Raw genomic sequence first — 25,644 nt, 5'->3', positions numbered from 1 at the left:
GTCTACCTGTGTAATATTCTACTAAACAAGGTGATAAAACACACTAGAATAATTAACTTCACCATTTTAAACATAGGGCTTGAGTGTTTTTAGTTGCTGATCGTGCACATTGACATAGTAAAAGGTGAACTTTGAACTCCATCCATCCCATGAGCTGACATCATACACCTCCCACCCAACTTAAATCGAGGTCCAATTAAAATAAAACGTGTGTAGGTGTGCAGGGCTTTTAAAAATTGTACCATTTCCTGTTGATCATGTTTCAACAGCATGAATGTATGTATGAATTACTGTAAGTGGCTTTAAAACACTGGATGGAAAGACACAGTAAGAATAAATTTCAAGTCAAGAATGCATTTTTTATTTTATTTGAGAAATTATTTTATTTTCATGTCATCATCAATCCAACAAACTCCACATGTCTTTTTCTTATCGCCACTGGTGTGTTACATCGGAGGAGCGCACAAACATCAAGTATCAGATATCTGAACTTTCAAATAAACACTGCTCCTACTCGTGCTGCTACTTGGTGTCTTCACTCTGTATGGGAGAGAGACGACATGATTAAGCAACACCTTTTTTTGTTTTTTACAGATCATCTGAATTCAAATCAGGTGGGTTTGCATCTCTCACCTCTGACACTGAGCACGGTGGAGCACTCGGCCCGTCCGAGGGCGTTCTCTGCGGTGATGGTGTACTCTCCCATGTCTTTGGGGCCTACGCGGAGAATCAACATGGAGCAGACTCCACAGGTGTTGGAGATGTAGTAGTTGGTGTTTGTGTTCAGGCTGATGTGGTTCCGGTACCACGTGACATGAGGTTGTGGGTTTCCCTTCACTGCGCAGCTCATGTAGCACTCGTAGCCTTTGGGTGCAGTGTGGAGTTTAAGAGGCACGATGAAGGTTGGAGCGCATCGCAAATCGCAGTCCTTTCCGGTCGATACGCTCACCGCAAACTTTTCTATAAGAGAGGAGAAACTTTAAAGTTGTATCTTTCCTGAAGGACTGATTATTTGGCTTTTGGGGTCGTTAGAGAACACACCTTTCTTCTTCTCCATGCCCCAGGTTGGCGACTCTGAGGGTGCAGATATGCCCATGTCGTTTTTGGCGTAGACCCTGAAGTTATATTCCCTCCCTAGCATGATATTGCAAACGGTGAACTTGTTATTGAAGAGTCTGTCGGCCACCGTGGTCCATGTGCGCTTGGTAGAGTCCAGTTTGGACACTGTGTAGTGGAGGCGGTCGTCACGCTTCTCATCAGGAGAAGGCTCCCAGATCACCGTCACCGTGCCGGGCACGTGTTCCTCCAGTTCTACTGGTCCAGGAGGCTTTGGATCATCTGTAACCACAACCAGTTTTACTGGCTGATCCATGAAAACATGCAAAAGAGAATATACCTTCCTGAAGTCTAGCTTTACCTGTGACCCGGACCTCTATACTGAATGTCTCCTGTCCTGCAAGATTTTTCACCACAATGGAGTATATGCCTGAATCAGAGCGCTCAGAGGAGGGGATCAGCAGCTGGGACGAGCCGTCAGAGTTACTGATTGTGACTCGCTTTGTCACCGGCGCGTTGTCCTTCAGCCACACGATAACTGGCCGTGGGGAGGCCTGTCGAAAAGAGACACTGGTGATACAGTTTTTCAGTAATTTAAGTAAGTTTTTCCCGATTCATCAGTATGTAAATAATAAGCATAAATCTCACCTCAAAGTTGACTATGATCCTGACAGAGTTTCCTGCCCTCACCACCCTGAAACTCTTCATGTTGTGGTTGGTGAACTTTGGCCTCACTGGAATAATGAACGAAACAATGAAAAGTTTTTTAGACAATGTATAACTCCTCTTTAGACAGCTTATTCCACTATCTAATAATTTCCAAAACATATGCATTTCATCCAGAGTAACTAATTGTAAAGAGTTAGTACCTTATCACTTAAATAAAAGACAAATAATAAGAGCTACACAGGATTTTAAAGAAACTTTGACAGTTGAACTTTGTTCTCGGTGACGTACCAGGTGAGGGCATAGCAGTGACGTAGTTGGGCAGCTCCTCAGGAGCACTCTCTCCGCCGTCATTGATAGCTATCACTCTCAACCAGTACGTTTCCATGGACCTGAGGCCTTTCACACTGTAGGATGTCGTGATGATGGGGGTGGTGTTGCAGCGGGACCATTCCATGCACTCTGCCTGCCGAATCTCAACAAAATATCCCTTCGCCTCATCCTGTATCCCCGGTCTGTCCTCAGGTTTGGTCCAAGTCAGGACAATGTGGCTGTAAGAAGTTTCTGTCACCTTCAGGCTCGTAACCTTACCAGGAGGCTCTTGGGAACACAAAATTATAAGTCACAAATTACCAAATATTTAGATTTAATAGGTATTATTAAAGTTATTATGAAATATATGCATTTAACATGTCTAAGTTTACACAATTTGAACATGCACATGAATATTATTTCTGCAATGCATTGGTTATTAACGGAGGCCACCCGTTGCAACACTTACTCTTTGGGTCTCGTGCGAAAACAAACTCCGACGGGCTGCTGAATGCACCGACTCCTGAGAGGTTTATGGCAGTAACTCTGAATTCATACTCCATACCTGCCACCACATCTTTCACTGCATATTTCTTCTCTGGAATTTCAGAGAAACAACACAACGTTAGTTTGTTGTGTTCTTCAGTGCTGTCTGGTTGAACCACAGTCGAATAGAAATGCACACCTTTTATGAGTTCATCCAAGGCGTTGACAACGGTCCAGAGATTACTCCCCTTCTTGCGTTTCTCCACGATGTAGCCAAGGATGCGTGAACCTCCTCGGTTACTCGGTGAGTCCCAGGAGATGTTGACGCAGTCGTCGTAGGCGCTGACCACCTTCGGAGGTGCCGGAGGGCCGGGGAAAGCTGAAGCATGCAGACACAAAACAGGAGACAGACAGACTGAATTTTAGTAGTCTGACACTCCTCTTTGTTCAGTATGAATTATTATCATACAATATATCTACTCTGGTAATGACACAAATAAAGCAAATCACTAGGACACCAGAGACTTAAACTTAGATTTAGACGAGACCTGTGCAGTGTTTTGTGTTGATCCTTTTTGAAGAAAATGCTCCCCACTTTATTATTCTTAATATTGTTTTATCATTTACTTTTACTGAAATTACTTTTAACTGATTAGTTAAGTGACAAAAAACAATCAAAAATGCAAGATTTTTGTTTCTCTCGTATGAGTTTGCAGCCTGTTTCTTTAGAAAACCATTCCAAATCGAAAGTTTTTTTCAGTTTTGTGACGTTGATAAGACAAGTATTTAGACTTGTTATTAGAGAGCGTGTACTGTAGACCAGTAGCAAGTGGTCCAGTGGTTGATGGAGAACAGCAGGGGGCACTAGTGACAGAGAATCTGCTCATAATGACATGGCTCTTTTTCACAAGACACATTTGGACCTGACAAGGCAGGAAAAGCACACTTTGCTGATATTTCATTTGGTATTTATCTCACTCGCTGCACACACTCTTAATTGGCATAAATGAGCTGCTCCTCTGATATGTGCACACCAGACAGGGACTCAAACTGGGGAAATGGTGAGCAGCTCTCTTAACTGAACAGAAGATGGATAATTTTTGTCACAGTTCAACATGAACTTCTTTTGAGGCAACGTCTCCAAAACAGAGGTTGTCAACACATCCGTCTCTCGGACAGGTCAAAGACATGCAGTTGGAAACTTCAGCTTCATATAAGCCACAGGTGTGTGTTTTTCTGCAAGTGTCAGGCCTGTGATTGACTTGTGCCATGTCCAGTCTGTTGATTGCCTCTTGAGTGGACCCACAAAAATTGTAGGTTTGATCAGGCGGCAGAGGTAATGACTGGACAACACGTTAGAAGAATACACTACAAATAGATGTAGGAGGATTGAAATGTTCACGTCCCTGTCTTTGGGACATCATACTGTCGGTGGACCAGACCTGATAGATATCTCTCTCACACACACACACACACACACACAACTACCAGTTTGGCTTACCCAGCGTGCCGGCCTGCATTTCATCAGTCTCCATCACTTCACTCGTGCCTTCTGCAGTTACCGCCCGGATACGGTAACAATATTTCCGCCCGTGTTCCACGTTTGTGTCGCGGTAGCTGGGCACACCGGGGACTTCCTCTAACTTCTTCCAGGTGTTGCGTCCCACTTGCTGTCGCTCCATTACGTAGTTGATCACAGGCGAGCCTCCATCGTCCTTCGGTGGCCTCCACTTGAATTCAATACACATCGGTGAGTTCTCCGTTACCTCCGCAGGACCCAGTGGTGAAGTGGGTTTATCTGAAACATCAAACAAAGTGTCATCTAAAGTTTGAAAACCCCTTCCTACGTGAGACGACGAATAATATATGTATACTTGGGACACATTGCTCCCACTGCGAGATAATCATGGTAAGAAGTGTGACAGTTTTGGTGCCGGCAGCTGCGGCAGATGCAGCAGAAGTCTGAACTAACTAACTTCTGTCAGGCTCTGAAGTGTATTTCCAAAACTCCTCTTTAATCTGACAAGTTATCACAAAGCGGGATTCTGCTTCAAGTCAATCATGTGATAGTTAGGGAGCTGCGTTTGGAAAATAAGTACCTAAATCTGTCCAGGCACAGATGGGGCTCAGTGAAATATGGCATCCTCTTCACCTGATTTTTTACTGTTATGTGCAGAAGCTATGAAGCATTTAAGGACACTGCAGTTTGCTCATATAAAGATTTTTACAAGAGCAAAACACTTCTACTGCTCAGCTAGCTGCACAAATTGCATCATTTGGCATATGTTTAGAGTTAAGTTTAGAATTTCGCAATGAATTAGATGTTAGGGATTTCCTCTGAATCAGATTTTTCTTTCTTTATTGGTGTTTTATGTAGAACATAAAGAATATGTGGGTAATTTTCCTGTGTTTGTATTCCTGCCTCGTCCTTCATTCACCCACCGAGCACAATAAGCTGCGATATTGCCTCGACGAAGCCGTGTTCGTTCTTGAGCTTGATCTTGATCTCTCCCGTGTCCTTCCTCTGACACCTGCTCAGGAGCAAGCGGCTGCGACTCCCAGATTTCTCGATCCTTGTGTTGGTGCCATCTTGCAGCTCTTCTCCCTCTTTGTACCACTGAATCTTTATCGGTTCATGGCCGACAAAATGCACTTTGAAGATGGCGTTTTGGCCCACTTTAACCGTCACGGGCTCAATGAAATCACTGAGGTCTTCAGGGCGGATTCTTGGGGGATCTTAAAAAAAAAAAATGGGGGGGCGGATATTTAGCTGTAATCTGATTCTGACATGTGGCTGTAATTATATTATTTGTCTAGTTATGTCTGCAATATTTCTAAAATATCATTGTTATCATGAAATCATCAAAGTCCAAACCTCTGACGTTGATCATTGCCTCCGTTTTACGACCATCCACCTCAAATCGGTATTTCCCAGAGTGCTCTTCCTTGCAGCCGGTTATGACTAATTTATGAATTGCACCAACTTTAGTTATAGCAAAATTGTCATCTTGGGATATCTGAATAGGGAAAGGCGCAGACAGATTAAATGAAACAAAGTGAGCAACAGCAAATTTGAGTATTTGTTATTCACATTTTGTCTGAAAGCAAAGCAGAGCGACCTAACAACTGCGCATGAGTAGTTATTTTTGATGGTTGAATCCATTTACTGATGGTTGACAGTTAAGAAAACAATCTTATCCTTGTTCAGGTGCACTAGCACTAGGGCTGTAGCGATACACTAATCTCACGATACGATACGATACACGATATTCAGCTCACGTTATGATATATATCACGATATTCAGCCAATGATATGATTCGATACACTTACATCAATTTCTGAAAGATTTTAAAAGGGACAGTGTGATTTTGGTGACATCTTGTGAGTGAACACGACAATACAACCATTGAATTAATTGTAGGGCTGGGTATCACTAGGTACCTCGCGATACAATACCATCACAATATTTTGCTCTCGATAACGATAATATCACGATACAGCGATTCTGCGATAATCGACATGTTGCAAGAAATTTCATCCACGATACATCACAATATCTGTGTCACTGAAGAAATTCAGAATTTATTGACTGCGCTGAATCCATTTCACAGGAATTACAAAACATTGTCAATCAATTTCACATGAATGACAGCCAAGTAAACAAAGAGTATATTGCACAGTGTCTCTTCTTAACACACACACTGACTACAACTATCATTAAATATCTATATGTGTGGGTTTCAGAGCTACTTAAACCATTTTTTTTATTTTATTTGGTTGTATACCTATGTTTGAATGAAGATAAAGCTGTCCTCCGAAGAGGGGTGGTGGTGGTGGGCCAAAAAAAAAAAAAAAAAAAAAAAAAATATTTATTTCTTTTCTTTTTTTTTTTTTTTAAACATTTTTAAATATCGATATTTGGCACCAGTGTATCGATAACGTACCTCAAGACGAAATATCGCGATATATCGTAGTATTGATATTTTGGCACACCCCTAACTAGCACATCATTTAGTTGCACCCATAATGCATTATAATTTAATTTTTAATGTTAATCATTTTAAACGGAAGTAAAGGTGCAGATACACAACAAGAAATTGCAATTACCTCAATTATTGAAATAAAATCAGTTACAAAGTGCTGATGGTTTTTAAAATGCTTTACAAAGTCAAAGAAATAAATCAACATTTACATTTAGAACATGTGTTTATTCAAAGCAACTTGGCTGCTATGCAAGGTGCCGGCCAGCACATCAGAAGCAGTTTGGGGGTTCAGTATCTTGCCCAAGGACACTTCGACATACAGACCAGGGGAATCGAACCAGTGACCGATAACAAGTTGCTGGCTCTACCCCTGAGCCACAGCCACCCCAAGATATTAAAAATATTAGTTTTAATTTAATAATGGTTCCAACTACTTCACTCCCCAGACAGGAAATCTGCCGGACCTTGTTAAAAGGCTACTGTTGGTTCAAACGAAACAGTGTTCAAAACACATGATTTATAGACTACATTTATTTATTGTGAACATACATGACCAATGAAGATGTTTTAGACAGATTTTGGGGTGTATGTGTGAAACTTTTTCAAACGACGGGTGTTTAAGTGACCTCAGATCAGCTGGCAGCCATAATGTTGCATCCTTGACACCGACACAGCTGCAAAGAAAATGATGAGTTTGACCTTTTCGACTAACCTTTTTGCCGTCTCTGAACCACGCTCCCTCACAGTCTTCGCTGCTGAGCTTACATGTTAACTCAGCAGTCTCATTGATGATCGCGTCGACATCAGACAGACCGCAGATGAACTGAACCCCGGGATCTAACAAAGAACAGGGAGGCACCATGTGTAGTTTGACTTGCACCAAAGAGCAAATACGATTCAGAGTGTAATGTTTAAACATCTTCTTCATCTTATGCTGCGCCAATTCTTGTTTTCAGTTATTTATTTTCTTCTTTAGACAGATCTCAGTCTCTGCATGGGGTTGTTTTGCTCTCTTCTCTCATTCTTGCGCTACAGTATTTTCAAAAACCACACATTTCTAATTTAACATGTATTGTTTTGTTAACATAAAATCGACACTCTCTAACCAAATGCAGATCTGCCAGGAACACTCACGGTTATCAACCAAATAAAGACAACTAAACAAATTGATTTGCAGGGTAGCTCCGCTGCTGGAGAGGCTCCCCGCTGCGCCAAAACAAGCAGCTCAACATGAGCAACGTGATAAACACCATGCAGGGTTTGTGATTGTGATAATTGGGAAATAACTAGGGAGGCCATGCTGATGATATCTTCCAATCGGTTATTAAACTTGTGACAACACCGCCAGTTATAATTACAAAGGATATTATTACGTTGCTCACTATTATCTGTAGAGCACTGATGCAAACAGTTCCTCCAACTGCAGCATCACACTGAAAGCATTTAACTAGCAAACATGAGTTAACATTCATTATAATAGAGGCTAGTTGCAGGAATTGCAATGTGTTTACTGAATTTGAATCAGCATTGGGTTTAAATCTGAAATATTGACAAATCTGCGCTTTTGCTTTTTGTTTTCTTCTTCCAGAATCTTGTCATTATAGTCTCCAGTCTCAAAGTGGTACTGTCACAATAAGTTAAAATGCTCACTTACCAATCACCACGTCCTCAATCAGTGGGCCGTGTCTTTTACGCCTCGAGTGTGCTGCAGAGCCAGTTGCTTCTTCGGTCTCGTCACACTCACCGTGTTCATTAGGACCTGTGCTTTCACCTGATATCAAAATATTAAAGTTTAAACACACAATATTTTAAACTTGTCCCAATATAATACCATTAAACAGTCTCGGAGTGAGCAGATGTAAACAGTATGGGACTCATTGAACCAAAACTGAGTCATTTAGTCAGAAACTGCCTTTCATACAACGAAAACATACAAGTTTGACCTCCTTGAACAAGCTGTGGAACAACTTGAATGGCTTCAGGTTGCAAAAAGATATTTTTCTGTCCATTAACCCAAACTACACCTCCATGCACTGGACTCTTACCATTGACTGCTTTCTGTTGCTGTTGACTTTGCTCGGAGCAACTTGAACGCGTGGCCCGGCCCGTAGAGTCCGCCTCCTCCTCCTCCTCCTCCTCCTCATCACCATTGCTTGCTTCATCTTCACCTTCAATTGCTGGTTCATTTGGGTCCGTGTTAGAGTGGCAGACTTCAGGTGGTATACACTCGGTTGTATTCAGTGGGTCTTCAGTAAGTTCAGAACACGAGAGCATAGCAGTTTTATTTGATGAAATGAATGAATTTCATCCAAAGACCAGAGCAGCAGGGACAGGAGATATCTCGCTGCACAGTTAATCAAAATACTGTCAAAACTGCGATGTTGCGATGTCCATATTGCAGAAACATCAATATTTTCATAAAGGTAAAATGTTATTATTATCATTTACATTATTATATTGAAGTACTGTCATGCTGCAGAGATGCCTTGGCCCACAAATAGTGCTTCCTGATGTAATAAAACATGTTTGTTTTGAACAGCCACCATCAAAATGTCACACCATTCTGATTTTAATAGTTTTTCAGTGATAATAAAAACATTGATGCAAAAACGATCATCCCCACTGATCTCAAATCATATCGCAATCGTACTATCTGTCAAAAAAAAATCACAATGGGGTTTTTGTGATCGCTCTGGCAGCTGTTTTCACATCATTGTGCCACATCAAGGTTTTAAACCGAGCTATGTTAGCAGTGTTTCAGACGCTCCATCAGATTCTGTTGTGGTTACAACCACCCAGCACGTCTGATACAAGTCTGACTAATCTCGAGAGGTAGCTGTGATGTACTTCTATACATCCATGCAGTCGATCCGTTGTCTCTCACCAGGTGTATGTTGCTTCCAGTGCACCTTCTTTTTTTCCCCATTGCGTCTGACTGACCCAGCAGAGTCTTTATTTCCATCCCGGTCAGCCACTTCATTTGCTAAATCGTTTTCCACATCAACAATTTTGCCGTTGGAATCTGCAAAGACACAACAAACAATTACCAGAATAAAACACTGTAGATAAAATACGTGTGGATTTCAGCTGACTATATTTTCTTACCAATTTTTTTATATCCTGTCCCTCGACCATTCGTTATGCATCTCGAGTCACCGGCAGATCCAGTGACATCCTCATTCTCTTCAGAATATCCTTCTTCGTCCGTATCTGTGGTTTATCAGTCAGAATGAAATCGTTCAGCTTTAACCTCTCAGGTTGACATCCAGTCATAAAAAAAAAACTGAATCCATTCTCCTCTTTCAAAAACAACAACTGACAAAAACACAACCACCACTAATTACTCACTGCTGATGGTGAGAATGCATTAGGCATAGATCGACTTTACCTGTTACCTTGTCAAAATCTGCTTGGCCAGATCTGCTGTGTTTCTTTTTCTTTGGCCCTTCTACTTTCAGATCTTCTTCTTCTGCTACATCTTCTAAAGTCGTTACTGAGCCGTCTCCTTTTAAGTTTCTGCTCTTTGAGTTCCCTCCGCTCCCTCTCGTCTTGTTCTTTCCCGCTCCGTTGCTTTTACCCGATCCAGTGATTGCACTTATTTCGCCATCACTCCCACCGGTGGTTGTTGTCGTCCCGTCTCTCAGTTGTCCTTCCCCGTGTTTTGCTTTCACTGACGCTAAAATCCTCTCAATCTCCTCTCGGTTTTTCATTTGTTGTTCTCTGGCCACTTTCTCAAGGTCGACCCTTGATCCGCCAGCCAAGGTAGTTTTACGAGCTATCTTCTTACCAGCAGATGCAGGGTCCCTGTCAGCTTAGAGGACGAAATACAATATACATGACACATAACTCACATTTAGCTGTGAAAAATCATAGCTCGTAATTATGACAGCGATTAGGATCACTTCAGCAGAGAGATGCAACGATTGCAATTTTCCTGTCCAGTTACGATTTTTTTTCAAAAGTCTTTTTTTTTCCTTTTTGCAACAGATCAAGGCGATTTTAACAATGCACATTGTTGTCATTTCACATAACAACCCTTTCTCTTATCTGTTCCTGCTGTGAAACACAGACAAGCAGCAGAGGAGAAGAGAAAAGCAAATTGAAGCGAGACTGCAAAACGCAGTGAAAGACTTGATATGTCTGACACTGATTGGCTGCTGGCTGGTCAGGGCTGATCGAGCAGTAAACCGGACGATTCTGGTCTCTTCTGCCCAATTGATCCTTGCATCTCTACAATGACCAATCAATAGACCTTTTTCAAGGCAGCCATATTGACGACATGAAATAGAAGATTTAATTAATGACAATTGGTTAAGGCTCAGTTCAATGTAGAGTAGAGGAGACTTTCTGTTGGGCCAACATGCACAAAAGCAGCACCTTGACTCTTAATCAGTATCATTGCTAACACCTGTGTTCACCCTACTGTTTCATGTCAAAAGGTCCGTTATCGGTCAGTCACACTATAAGGTGTTACCTTCCACAACCAGCCAGGCACTGCAGGTTGAAATGCCAGCCACAGCTGAATAGATGCCTTTGTCCAGCGGCTCACAGCCCTTGATCAGCAGCCTGTGGATCAGCTTGTGGTCCGACACAGTTATGCTGTACTTCTCTCCGTCCTCCAGGGCGTTGCCCTTGCCAATCCATTTGACCTTGGGTAGTGGATGTGTCAGGACGCACTCGAAGAGGGCATCCTCTCTTTCTTGAGCAGTAACCTCCTGAATTTTGACAACAAAGTCCAGAGTGGAAACTAAAAAGCAACACACAGAAGTCAGAAGTCAGTGAGCCCTTGCCGTCTATTCAGTTTTAGTCACAAAGCTTCAGTCCTGATTCCAACAAAATATGATGATGAAAATAAGAACACAATACAGATATTCACTGGTCCTTTTTGACATACAGCAAACTCAATTGGAAACACTACAAAGACAATGTATTTAATGTTTTACCTCATTGACTTAATTGATTTTTGTAACTACATGTGTGTTTCTTCATTTGATGCCAGCAATACAAACAAGTTGGGATAGGATCAAAACTGGTGCAAGGAAGTTGCCAAATGCTAAAAAAAAACCAGGTAAATTACTAACGGGTGATAGGATCATGATTGCAATTGAAAAAGGACATTGTTTCATAAGGAAGGATGGGCCAAGCTTCAACAGTCCAATGTTTCTCAATGCACAATAGCAAGGACTGTGCCATTAATGATCCACGATATCCATCCACATATAGTTCCTACCTCACAGAAAGAGCTACTTTAATTGTAATTGCATTTGTAGAGGTTGATTAAACAGCATCCAGAAATGCTGCTGAGTCCTCTGGGTACAAGCTCATCTGAGAGGGACTGACACAACGTAACTGTATTTAATTGAATATAGGTCTAGAAGGAAGATATCTCTCTATGAAATGGTTGTCATCATTATGAAAGGGACCTTGAAGGAACTGTTTTGATAAACAAGCGTTGTCAAAGACTGGACAAACACACATGGACAACAGCTTTCAGTCCCAGATGCTCTTGAACGTTTATTCAAACCTACGTTTATATTCCGCAAGGACGAGCTGGCCCTCTTCATCCACCTGATTCAGCTCTCTGTTGAGGAGGTTGAACTCTTCAACATCCACCTGATTCAGCCACGTGTCCTTCTGCCTCAGGCCCGTCACACTGAAATCCTTCGTCTCATCAGCACTCTTCAGGTTCTGGTTCAGTGTTGCGTCTGCATCATAGGGACCGCTAGGAATCACACCGTCCTGACACAGTACACACAGGAGTTACAGACAATATTAAGCTCATGTGTCGTGACAATGGAAAAAATAACCTCAATTCACTTTTTATCATGCGTGTTTGGAAAGCTGTCTAACGATAGTTCTGATTCAAAACGATGTGAATATACGTACTGGATAAATTTTTTTTTTGGAAAACAGCACATTCGATCTAAGTTGAGAACTGCTGTTCCGACATACCTTATACTTATTTTGTGCCCTCTCCTTCTTCTTCTCCTCCAGTCTCTTGAGAACAAACTCCATGTCTTTAACACCAAACTCATTGCAGATGCGCTCATAGTCTCTCCTGTCAGCGTTACACATTGCATCCCAGAATCTTTTTTCGGTTTCCTCATTTGGTAGAATCGGCTGGTTTTCCTCCACTTTACTGAAGGTATAGACAAATGTTGAAAAAAGGACAAGAATTAATGAATAAAATCACCCATAAGCAGAAATATCTTTAATATATCAGGGCTTTAATTCTTCCTTACCTTTTCCTCAGCAGTTTCCTGAAATCTGAAGGATTTGTTGAAGCTAAAAGCAACAAATACAGTTCAAGTATTTAATGTCTTTCACGCCCTTACTTCGGTTTGAAGACAGATAAAACTATTGTGCTACTATTTGAAGTGAAATCACTCAAAGAACGTTGATGTTAATTACATGGCCAGACTGCCATAATCTTAACCCTCGATCCTGGCAAGCAACATGAATGTTCAGTCATGTTTAGAACAACTCTTACCATCATTCACAGCCAAGGTTGCCGTGCAGACAGCTTTGCCAAATTCATTCACAGCATGGCATTTGTATGTGTCCGATTCCGCAGAAGTCACTTTGTGAATCTAGAAATCCAAATAACATGCGGCGTGTCAAATTATCGGATGCAGAGATTGAGTTCACAAAACAGAAAGCACTTATTTTTGTTACTTTTTGTTACTTATGAAATAATGAAGTCACTCACCTCTAATATATGCTCTCCAGTGGATTCATCATATTTACTCCGAAATTTGTCCTTGTTCGAAAGCAGTCCTTTAGTTCGTTTCCATGACACCTCTGGTTTTGGATCTCCATTCACTGTGGCCTTGAAAACAGCTAATTTCCCTTCAGAGTGTACGGAAACATTTCATCTTGATTTTTAAGAGTTCACAATTCAAAACAAAACAGTCAAGTTGCCTTTGTTTTATTTGATCAGTTACAGTCAGTGTTTGTTATGCATCTCTTTTAGGTGACTATACAATAACATAAATATGTCAAAACCTACCTTCCTGGGTAGTTACTGGGGTTGGTTTACACTGGAAATCTGGGGTGCTTTTCCCCTCCGGCAAGTCTACTACAAACTGCGTGATGATCACCCCAGACGTCTTAGATCTCCTCCGGGTGACAGCTAAACAAAGCCAGTCAAGAAAATAAGAAAAAATAAAAAGTGTCTGTTAATTACGGGCTTGGGATACTACTTAACAACCTCTTTTAAAGTGAAAGCCAAAACAAGGTGGGCTTCAAGGGAGTGATGCCTTTGGTAGACGGGCTTCTTTTTCTTTTTTTTTTCTACCAGCAGATGTCAGGAATGTCAAACGTATCCCTGTTGTGCTTTTTGTGCGTGTTGGCAGAGACATTGCCTCACTTTTCCATTAGAGAAGCCACACAGATCCCAAATACACTAAAAAAAGATTGAACAATAGTGACATACATGCAAACACAGTGTTTCCTTTAATGTATGAGTTTTCCTATTGCTTACGAATGACTCTACGCTACGCCAGTTGTTCCAGCTAAATGCTCATTAACATCAATTAAGATATTTATGCTTTATTCTAAAATGTTGTAAATTATGAAGATGGAGCTCCAACACCTTTTCTCCCAATGATGATTTTCTAATAAGAGAACATGCCTCTATCATTGTAAGATGTCTTTTTGCTCTTTTACATTTAAAGCACACGTTCTTATTTTTTACACCCTTTATCTCGACATATGAGAAATTCAATGCAGCTAAATGAAGATTATGAGGCAGAAGTTACCTCATATGTGTTGTACATGATGTGATGAGAACAAAAACTCAGACATTGTAGAGTGCTCCTTCTTTGTTATTCTACAGCCGTTCACTGCAAAAAGTCAGCGTCAAAGCAATTTCACAGTGTGCACACGTCATTGCGTAACAGTTGATCATTATGTTCAATGCAATACCAAAAAGTAGGTCGTGTATATAGATGCACAAGTAAGAGCTGAACTGGACGATTATTTTTCATTGTCAATTAATTATTTTTCCTTTTTGAAAGGTCAAAAAGTAAATGAAGATTACATGAAGCACATGATCACATTTAGGATGCTGTTTGGCAAGTTTAAACAAAAAAGAATGAGTCCAAACAATTGATCGATTACCAAGATAGTTGCAGATTATTCATCCGTCAATCCACAATCAGTCGATCTCCTGATCATTTCAGTTGTAGTACACATTTCCAATACGTTGCGTACAAAGTAAAATGAAAACTACACATTCATTTCCTCAGCAGTGCCTGGAATCCACTCTGCGATCCTCTGCCTACCTGCTTAGTCGCTGAGCATTTCCTTATCAGCCTTCGGGTGTTTTCAAAGATAGAGATCACGCAGGAGTCGACGGGGAACAACATTAATCCGGGGGATTAATGATTATTATGACAAGGACCAAAATAGGAGAACCGGCAGCCTGTCAGACGTGTAACTGAGGGCTTCCGATTTTACAAGGCAGTAAATACACATTTCAGGTTAACGACGCAAAGACAGGACAAGTCACAAGCAGACACGATGTTCGATAATACCTGAGGTATTATTCAATTATTATTCACGATAATGGATAATACAGTGGTGAATGGAGAACTCACACAACGTTCTATGTTTGTCTATTCAGAAAAGAAACAAAAACAGCTCCTGTATTTCACCTGACTTGCTGCCAGACACCTCGTTAAAGCGTTGGATGTACTGATGAACGATGGAGAAATCTGTGTGAAAAGAAAAATACCCTCAGTTAGATGTACATGAGTGTACACTGAATTGCTGTCATCAAGTGGTGTGTGTACAGCACATGTCCAACAGAAGCTGTTTGTGATTATTTGCATGTTATGTCACCAAGTGTTTTCCTTATATTTGCAGAAATGTTGAGGATTATCCGAGCCAGGCATTAATATTACCCTTCGAGAGAGTGAAGTGAAATTGAGTGAAAGACTTAAATAAACAGTGGGTGGAGGAGAGGCTGAAGTGAAGACCCAGCCAGGCATAATGTGGAAATAGGAAAGCTCATGGAGGCCTGAATAAACTGAAGTGCCAAGAGGGTCGCAGCAAAGGGCAACAGACGGGCAACCTTAATCCGAGGTTGTTTTCGTCTCTTCCTCAGTTTATCGCTGAAGCCTGAGCGAGAGGACCTTTAGTCAGCTGGCTGTTGAAGTGCCTGTCAGCCGGGCGAACTCCAGCTTGCGCAGTTTTCATGAATTTTAACAAAGGATAAAGTAGAGGGGAGACGCTGTACATCTTGTGGATGTTTTTTCACAGTGCATTGTCTTCTATGGACGCAGCTTGAAATGTAATGTAATAGTTCGAACCAAAGGCTTCTGTGAAGCTGCCATGAGGGACTTTTGGCCACTTAGGGGCAGCATAAACGAGTTGTGAACATTTTAGGTTGATGAATCAAACTTTCTGCAGTTCATGGAGAAACACTGTCATTCAGGTTTATGTCCTGATGAATTTAACCCTCCTGTTGTTTTCACATTCTGTATACACCCCTTGTCAAGGGGTCCGGGTCAAAAATGACCCACCCTCACTGAAGGTCTAAAATAAAGCAATTTCATTTTGTCTGTTTTGCATGAAGAAACAACCTGTCATTCATCAGAAACTGTGTGAATATCAGAGTTTTCCCATTTTTACTGTGCAGAAAGACATTCTGCATTCATTCAGTAGACACCTCCCGATTTTTTTTCAACGTAGCTGTCATGTGTTTTCTTTACTAAAGTAGATTTAGAAGATTATTATTTTTATTATTATTTCTTAAGGTAGTGCAAAGGTGGTAAACAATATACCACCCTTGCACCTGCACAAGAAGCTTTTGGTTCAGCACTGTGTGTGTGTATGTGTGTGTGTGTGTGTGTGTTTTGTGGTCTTTAACTGACTCTGTGACTGTGATTTTAACTGCAAAAATGACCCGAAGACAATCTTTGTATCCACACAGCTTCCATGGAAATATGAATAAAGGCAATATTTCCCCTTTTCTAATGTTGGGATCACTTTAGGAAAAGTCATAAAATTTCAAGTTGAAAAAACATTTAAGGGATTTTGTCTGCTAAACACAGTTTAGGGTAATTTTTTACCTGAAGACAACAGGAGGTTTAAGTGTTGTCTTTTCAGGTTTTAAAGGCTCCATTACAGTCAAGTGATTCAATTTTCTAAACTTACCAGTCTCTTACCAGTAAATGCCTTTACCCACTTAGTCATAATACACACATTATTGATGGTATTTTTGATAATGTTTTGATAAAAAAAACAACATTCAACACTAAAATATTGTGTATATAGCCTAAAAATATCATACTCTTGTTTTAAGGCCATTAGACATTCGCCCTAAGATACAATAACCAATGTTTTAACAGTAAATGACTGACAGATTTTCATTTTAGGTCACTCTTTAAATAGCAACAATCATTAAAATTGTGTTTTGTTGGAGCACTTTTGTTAGCAAAAAAACAATGAACATTTACAAGATAGTAGCCAGGAATTAATCGCATGTTAACAATACATGTTAAAGCAACAGACTTTCATTTTGCCATTTTAAAGGAAAGTAATATTCCTCCAGTTTCTCTGTGAAGTATCGTTAAAGCCTGATCATCACTCACTCTGCGGATACACCAGAACACTTCATGTTTCAAAGTGTTTTAGCGCGGCTGTCTTGATGTACAATCTGTCAGCGTATACAACACAGAGTGATTTTTTTCCTTTTTTTTTTTTTTTAACTCTCTAAATTGTTTGTCGACTCCTGCAATATGTTATGTTTTGGCGGGATTAATGGGAGCTCATTTCCACCACTTTTGATGATGGATGAACTCGCACAGTTTTTCTGTATATGAAACAGTAATAAAACTAGTTTGCTGATGTTGAAGACTAACACAGACTTTTCATTACAGATTAGCACTGCAAAGTATTGTTATAAAATGATGTTGTCAATGTTATCTTTGCTTTTCTTGTTCACATATTTACATGTGAAATGGATTGTCATGCATGAAGTAATTTCAGTGTTTTTTTTTCTTTTGCAAAATAATACAGCAGTTATACACTATAGTGTTGTTTTGATTGCACTGTAGTCCTATATAAGTTTGACTTTTTGGCTTCAAGCTGTTACAGTTTGTATCATACTTTCCTCAAATTTATACCCAAGCTAGTAAGAAAATACCGAAATGTTAAAAAAAGAAAGTATAAAATGAGGAAATCCTTCTTTCCTCCTACAGTCTAATGAAGAAATGTAACACAAATTAATTATACAGCACAGTCCATGATACACAGTCTAATGTTAATCTCTTGAAAAAGTTTAATTGGTCATTTCAAAAACTTCCACTGAAAGCTTGCCTCAATCTGCTGTGTTTACCACTTTATTACCACTTAATTATTATTTTAATCAGGGCAATGAAACAGGAATAAGCAGCGGAAAATAAAATAAGACATTTAAAGGGAAGGGAAGGATTGCAGTACTGTACTTCGTCTGCTGGGAGCGGAACCCTCAGTCTTTGCTCTTTTCCACATTTTGGTGAGTTTACTGTGAAAGTGGTGACCTGCAAATGAAATAGGAACATAACCATTGGTACCAGTGATACTGTCAGACAAGACATCAATGTTCCTTTGCATTTACGTACCTCTTGCTAGACGGTATTTTTGCAAAAAGAACATTGTAATGTAAAAGTTAAATGCACACAAAATAGGATATTTTCTTAAAATGTTCTCTATTACAACTTGCACACAGCACTGAAAAAATTCACTGAATATCTACCAACACATAATGTTAATCTCTTTGCCACAATGGGTTATAAATCTGATTCTAGATCAGTTTTTTTTTTTATTTTTATTTTTTTAACAGATTTGGTATTTTGATACCATCATGGTATAGGAAACGTACTGAAGTAATGATACCACTGACAATCTTATGGTCTATAATATGCTATATAATACAATGCTTATTTCAATAGAGCTGTACTTTACTTCCTTCTAACAAGGACTGCAGAGCTCCTTTCAGTGGGGCCACTTGCTAAGATATTTTCCACAGCACCTCCAGGCTGCTGAGCATAAATACTGTATGTTAACAAGTACTGCACCGGCAAAGTCCTGTCCTAATTCTACAGGTACTTACACGAGAATAGAATTAATCTTATGCTAAGTAGTTGTGTCAGTGTCTCAAAGGTTAATTAAATAGTGTCTTTTCAACACCAGGGTTGTAGAACGACTTAAAACTACTTTAAAAGACAATGTATAGTGAGTTTTGTGTGTTACCTTCAGTTTTTATGTACGGCTATGACAGATACCTTCCAAACAACCCTTTACTTAATATTTAAATAATGCACTCACAGTACACTGAGATCTATTCTGTGCTTGTGTCAAAGGTTGCATTAATCATAAAACATAAATGAGGTTCACTGTATATAATTGTTTCAATCACACGATCCCTTGAGGCTAATATGTGGAACGAGGTCAAAAGGTCAGCCTATTACGTTGATTGTGGCTTGATGCTTCTTAAATCCTGTTTGCCTGATGCACAGCGGGTAGCCCATTTCCTGCACATGAGAAGTGTGGATTAAACCAGTTCCCGCAGTTCACAAGCTTCAGTGAAAAAAAGCTTTGTCGAAATCTGTTTATATGTTCTCTGAAGTTAATATTGGATGCCTTTTATGAATTTCTTATAAAGAGATGTTAGCAGTTGCTTGTTGTGTAAACCAAAAAAATATCAGTGAACTTTTTCCCTGACAGGGAGTTTATTCATACTGTTAGATCTGAGGGCTTACAAACATTAAGACTGTGGTCGCTGAGAGGCCAAGTCATACTGAGCGCAGGACTAACACTGATGATGCTCGACTCCCAAGCTATAGTTAGCTGTGACCCTGTATTAACTTCAGATGGTTACACAAAGCCCGACTGCTCTCAGATCTCCATTCTCAGAAGCAAAAAATGCTCAGAATCTGATGCTTTCAATAAGTCAGTATACGCTCTTTAAAGTACACCACTGAAAAATACAATGAACAACCCAACAAAGAGAAAGACTGCAGGAGCGTTAAGATACCACGATGAATCTGTGCATATTCAAAGTGACAAGGAAAACTGCGTTGGATGCCAAACTGGCATTTGTGTTATCGTTGACTGAAAATAAAAGGCGATAAAAGGACTGAAGACAGAAAAAGATCTTTCATACATCACCATGCCTACAGTACAGAACCAAACAAAGAGTGGAAAACAACTCTTTGATCCGGTCTCCCTTCATGTAGGGACCTTGGATTCCTCTCAAGAGCATCCTGTAAAATTCTCAATGCTGTTCTACCTCTTATCATTTCATAAACTGTAATCCACCCGGATATCATAAAAAAACAAAAAAAAGTTGGCGCTGATCCGTGGTCAGAATGCACCCTTGGTCATACACTACAAACACAAACAGAGAGGAAGAGTGGTTTACCTGTCTACTGCTCTGCCCTGACTCCCACTGAGTCTCTGAGACTGGTTTATAGATGTTGTATAAACCCCGCTGCCTGCTGGGTTTCACTGGATATTAAATCCTCTGGGGAAAACACGCTTGATTCTGCTGCCTGGCAAGCTCGTGCCTTGACAGTGGCTGTCAAGGAGAGGCTTCTTCTTCTATTTAGTCAGATGGATGCTCAAAGCGGGTGGGTTATTATTAAGGGGGAAGCGGTGTGGGTGGTGGTGGTGGTGGGGGCACAGGATGAGGTAAAGAGGGATGAATAGCCTGAGGGAGAGGGAAGGGCTACCAATGACAAGTTAGTGGCGAAGTTTGTCTCACACCGCAGTAATTACCGATGACAGCGTGCTCATCTTTCACAGAGCAGCTGCTGACAAGAAAATGATTGGTGAGTTAATTTTGTTTGTGTGGTATCTGATTCTTACAGACGCCACATTACAGATAAGGTACACGTTGAACTGTCAGAGGGGAAAGGATGAGAGTGCAGTTTGGAAAGTGGTGCTTTCAGTTCCCGTTAAGTGGATTCGTGATTGCTGAAAATACAGGCAAATGTCTACGTATAAAAGAAAAAAATATAGATTAGATTTTGAGCTGTAACGTCAGACTGAATTATGGTGACTGAATTGTGACCTTGGGTGGTGGTTAGCAGGTAACTTGGCATGAAGAAGGGACTGCCATTAAATCGCACCACATACCTGGAAGTTGCACTCTATTGACCTATAACAAGGCACGATGCTGAAACCAACTCACAGTTTGGTTGTCAATTGAACGCCACCGTCGCTATTGAAGAGCATAAGCTGTAAACAAGACACTAAACCCCCCTCGTCTGCCGTGTTCTTCTTATATTACAATGTGTTGCATAATCAAGGTTGTGGCATTCATGTGGTGTAATCTCTTCTGCTTCGAGGCAGTCATGACTTTGGAAAGAGAAGATCAACTGAGGAACAAGGCTTGAGTGGTGTCAAGGTCAAGTATCAGAATGTTCATTACAGTCAACACAGAACAGTTCAAGCTGTATGTGTGTTATTGCATTAAAATATTAAAATATGCACCATTTACAATGGACAATACAATAGTGACACAATAGTAAACAGATGTCACTATAGAAGGTGATAAACATCTCCAGCTGACTTTAACACACTTTGTTTTTGCAGTTGCTGCTCCAATTTCCATATGGGAGGTGACTATATTTAATTCCTGTTATGTTCTCTCCATGGAAACCTGTTTGTGTTTTTTGCCACATTAGCAGCGTGGCTCTAAAATAAGGCAATGCCGTTTGTTCTGTTGGTCCAACACTTTGGTTCAAAGGAACAACTACTGATTGGATTGCCGTTAAGTGTGATAAACATGTCCGTGGTCCTGAGAAAGCATGTCACCGTGGCTAACATGACACCTAGCATAACCACGTTAGCATGCCAGTACAAGCAGTCTGCTTAAAAGCACAGCCAAGCCTAACAGCTGACTAATGAAGAGCCTGACAAGTGGAGTTTGAGATTTCCTAAAATGGCTATCGTACAGAGGAGAAACCCCTTTTTAATTCTGATCACCTCAACTTTCATCCAACTATTTAGTTTCCTGGTGCCAAAATGGCTTTAGAATTCTGATCCCCCAGTTGAGTATTACACCAACTTTTAAACTTAATGGGACAAACATGTTTCAAAAGTGCGTACAGTGTTTTTCCGACAACATTCTGATTTTGAACAAAACACACGTGACACTTCAACCAAATCTGCTTCCCTTAAATGGCACACCACAGAAAGTTATGGATTGTATAATAAATGGAAATACAGGCTTCTGAGCGTGTCTGTCTCGACAGGACATTCATAGAATCTGCCACCCCAAGGTCCAAATGGTGCCAGTGTCCTGTTATGCTTGTCCTTCCACGTGCAGTACCTCTAATGCATCTCAATAGGCTCTTGAGTAGGCCTGAGCCCACATAAACCACCAGGATTAGGAATTAAACCCCCTCAGCCTACCCTCCTTATATTGATGAAATGTCATGCTGCATAGCTTTCATTCCAGTCATGGGGAACCACAGAGAACCGCCGCCAAGGTGCTAACTAGACAGCCAGCCTGCCTTTCTGTGGCATGGCTTGCTCTTCTGAAGGGAAACCTCAACAGCACATCAGCTGAAGCCTTGTCACTCATTCTACAACAAGGAGTGAAGACATTCTTAATTGGGCTTCAAACGGCGCACTCGCAGTAAATCGTGGCTTTTAAATGATCAGAAATAACGTATCCAACAAGCTTTTTTCAGGACTGGGTCTGGTGTATAAGAATTAAACAATAATCCACAACCATGATGTAATCTTGTCAATAAGTAGCAGGTCAGTAGAGTTTTTAAAAAGGAAATCAAAGATGGAATATGGAACAGTTCCACTTTAAAATGTCTTAAAACAACCAGACCATTTTTTTAATTTATGTTGTCAAGTGGTGTGCTTACATCATCCCAAATATTTCCAAGGATGTTAAAACCCAGAGAAATCTGAAGTTTTACTCAAAGTAATGTTTCATATTGTCGCCTGTCGCTATAACTGCCAGGAAAACCTCAGATTATATGTCAGAAAGTGAGGAAGGAAGTGAGCAAATGTGACTAAATGTAACATGAATCAAACTTTAATAGTTGCCTGTAAATATTTTAGTCCTGTCGGATAGATTTTCCTGACAGCGATGGTTATTTTACAATGTAAAAACAATTTCCAGTGGTACTTCACCACATCTTTAAACTGTGTCCTCTGCTTTTGTTGTTTTGATTGAGAGACCCCCAGCACCACAAATTACACACTGAAGGTTTTAAAACACATTTCCATGCATACAGTTAAATCAAACATTTCTTACAAATGTGCCATAAGCGATATCTGAAGTACCAGTTCCATAATATACATTTTCTTGTTGTTCCACAATGGAAAACAAAACAAAACTTATCTCAATCAATGACAAATGCGTTGTCTTAAAAGCTTATTCTGAATTTGATACCATCAACACACATCTGTTGGGACCTGTTACCAATAAAAAAGTGATAACAGGTGATGGTGTCATGATTGGACACTAAAGGGGCATCCTCCAAAGGCTCAGGTGTCACAAGCAAAGGATGGGCGAGTCCACCACTTTGTGAAACAAGATTGCATAAAGGAAATTACTATCTCGGCTGGGGAACAGTTTGTCGGTAACACATTTTACCTGCGAATGATTGCCTTTGGTTTTTACTGACGTTTTACACAGCGTCCCAACTTGTTTGGAAACCAGGGTATGAACATAGTAAGATGTCAGCATCGATGGACATATGGAATGGACAACATCGAACATAAAGGAGAAAGACCTTTACACAACCTTTCACAAGTTCTTAATTTTTTACTATCGAAACAAATTTAAATTTTGAATCGCGGAAGAACATCAATAAAGGGTGTAACAAATGTGGAGGAGATTTCTCATATTGTCTGTAGCATGCATGGATTTAACAAAGGCACTTTGGACTTTATGGATAAGGAGCGATATAAAAAGATCCAGGCAAGCGGCCAGAACCTCGGCCATTACCTTTATGCTAATATTCAATAGACTTACATGCCTCTAGCTGAAATATCTGACAGGCTATTTTTAATCACTTTTTGGGGATTGGGTGAAAATAAGGCTTTCTTAATAGATTTTTGCAGAATATATATTCGTAAGTAATCTATTTGCAGCCAGAAACCAACGTACATTTCAGCCAGACGGGGGATGTTCTCATTTTTGTAATAGGTATAGCATAACGAAGCTCTTTAAGAGTAAAGGCCTTCTCCAATAGCTGATAGCTGATATTTCTGAGAAGAGCTTGGATACCTCTACTTAAGATAGAAAATCATTTGCATTTACGTCGGTGTAATCCAATGAGTAAAGCTTTCGGTAAAAATTAGTTTAAGACAATTTTTATTTCTCTGCCCCTTAGTGGTCTGACTGAGTTGAGGGATCTGAAAAGCATTGATATTTGCTTTCTTGTTGTTTGATTTTTAAGAAAGCTCATGGCTTCAAAACTGGATAATAATGAATAGAATCAGTGGGATTTCTATATTGATAAGAACATAGTTGCTTGTATTTCAACTCGAGCCACTGTTCCAATAATCAGATCTTCTCACAGCTGCCTCACACCACATTACGCTTTATACTCTATATACTGTCAACCTTTACATCATTGCTACGGAGCATGTCTACTCAAAGGTCTGTAATTGCTATGATACATCAGTTGCCTCTCAAGTGGCCGCTGGAATGCTGATCGACCACTCGTGCCTATAAATCACGGTGAACGCGCGGCAGAATGTGCGGCAGAAAGCGATGAAGGTGCTGTGATTGTGACATTCACATTTATTGTACCGCCATCTCCCCCAACATAGGTATTGCCATACGAATGGTATATTGCCCATTTCTGGGGCAGTTTCTAAGAAAGGCGACGGGGTCAAACGTGTACCAATATATTCTGGTTCCTTCAGTTCTGGGCTTCGGCCCAGAGCAGCCCAGGCATCTTTGCGCAGTAATGAAAAGCTATTTTTGACGAGATTACTTACAATCAGAGGTGATCTGGTGTCTATGACTGAGTAAGGCCAAACAAATGGTGCTTTGATTTGAAAGGCTTATGCAGTTGAAAATGGGACACTGATGGGGGTCTGGCTTGGTACACATTCATATTTGTGGAATAATGCATCAGTCATCACACTCAAATTATGTGTTTATATAGAATGGGTTTATTTCAATCCTGTCCCTGTCCGATTGTTTTGAATCTAAATAACGGAGATAAATTGTTGAACTCTTGTTTTTGTTGCCTCGCTCCGTTGAGTGACACATCTGGGTCCGTGGAACAAGCGTTAGCATTACGATGTGTTCTCCAGTCGCAAGCAACAAAAGGACCAGTACTGACACACCGCTCTAACTCCGACCCACCACTCGCTCTCAAATTTTCAAAGGTCTTCTAGCTCTGGTGTCTGACTTGGACTTTTGCCGTAGTGTTTAGTCAGTTACAGTGTCGTCTTCTTCGTCTTGTGTGATCATATCTTCTTTTTCTTCTGTTTTTGTTCCACTTACATGATTACAGTGTTGATCAGAACAGTTATACTCTTGAAAATTGACACACGCTCCTCCCATTGTGTGACATGGCGTATTCTTGGCGTGACTGCATGCACCAAACTGTGACGTTCGTACCATGACGGTTCGGGGCTAACACTCTTGCTGCTACACCCCTACCGCACGCTCACTCCGTCCGAGATGCTCTATTGTCATTCCTGACCATACGCGGCATTAAACTTATGCTCTTACTTCATTTGAATGATATCATTAACAACTTGTCAGTCAGCCTTTTGCAGTCAACGTCTGCCACCTGCAGCGCTGCTTTAAACGGTCACACTGCTTCTATGAATAAACTGCTTATTACTGTCACATCATTAACGTACAAAATATTATACATTACCACAGTTAAATGGCTGAATATAAACACAGGACATAGATTAACAAAATAGAAGAAATAAAAAATAGAATTGTGTTTCCTCCGCCTGATTCAAGTTGGCTCATTTAACTTGAGAGATGTTCTGTACGAGATAAATCAGACAGAAAACTGATATGACTTAAAAGTCAATTGGCAAAAAAAAAAAAGGGCCTCCGTCTCTCTGAGAGAGGGCTCTTCCCTGCCGTGCATTCTAAATCCTCATCACATCTTCCTGGTGGCCCAACTCCATCCTCATTACTCA

The 25,644-nt window shown here is 40.4% G+C and overlaps 1 protein-coding gene across 1 annotated transcript; it reads right to left on the bottom strand.

The window, feature by feature from the left end:
* Window positions 1-452: 452 nt before the first annotated feature.
* Window positions 453-20,079, bottom strand: LOC115585381 (immunoglobulin-like and fibronectin type III domain-containing protein 1). Its single transcript, XM_030423714.1, has 27 exons — window positions 19,916-20,079; window positions 17,958-18,032; window positions 15,162-15,221; window positions 13,514-13,636; window positions 13,214-13,353; window positions 12,995-13,094; window positions 12,747-12,789; window positions 12,457-12,643; window positions 12,033-12,243; window positions 10,979-11,251; window positions 9,893-10,315; window positions 9,610-9,714; window positions 9,389-9,526; window positions 8,550-8,750; window positions 8,159-8,275; window positions 7,217-7,341; window positions 5,396-5,537; window positions 4,963-5,256; window positions 4,022-4,318; window positions 2,720-2,899; window positions 2,504-2,632; window positions 2,014-2,322; window positions 1,705-1,790; window positions 1,418-1,610; window positions 1,042-1,338; window positions 634-960; window positions 453-540 (listed from the first exon to the last, which is right to left on the bottom strand). The coding sequence occupies exons 2-27, from the start codon at window positions 18,001-18,003 to the stop codon at window positions 536-538; spliced, it is 4,551 nt and encodes a 1,516-aa protein (XP_030279574.1). The 5' UTR covers window positions 18,004-18,032; window positions 19,916-20,079; the 3' UTR covers window positions 453-535.
* Window positions 20,080-25,644: the final 5,565 nt, after the last annotated feature.

Source organism: Sparus aurata, chromosome 7 (genome assembly GCF_900880675.1).
Source record: "Sparus aurata chromosome 7, fSpaAur1.1, whole genome shotgun sequence".
Lineage (NCBI taxonomy): Eukaryota > Metazoa > Chordata > Actinopteri > Spariformes > Sparidae > Sparus > Sparus aurata.
This window is presented reverse-complemented; position numbering and strand designations above follow the sequence as displayed.

Coding starts and splice junctions, on each gene's coding strand:
- LOC115585381 (XM_030423714.1), bottom strand. CDS start 18,003: ATGTGGAAAAGAGCAAAGACTGAGGGTTCCGCTCCCAGCAGACGAA. Junction 2,323..2,503: donor TTTCGCACGAGACCCAAAGA/GTAAGTGTTGCA, acceptor TGTGTTCCCAAG/AGCCTCCTGGTAAGGTTACG. Junction 1,791..2,013: donor CACTGCTATGCCCTCACCTG/GTACGTCACCGA, acceptor TCATTATTCCAG/TGAGGCCAAAGTTCACCAAC.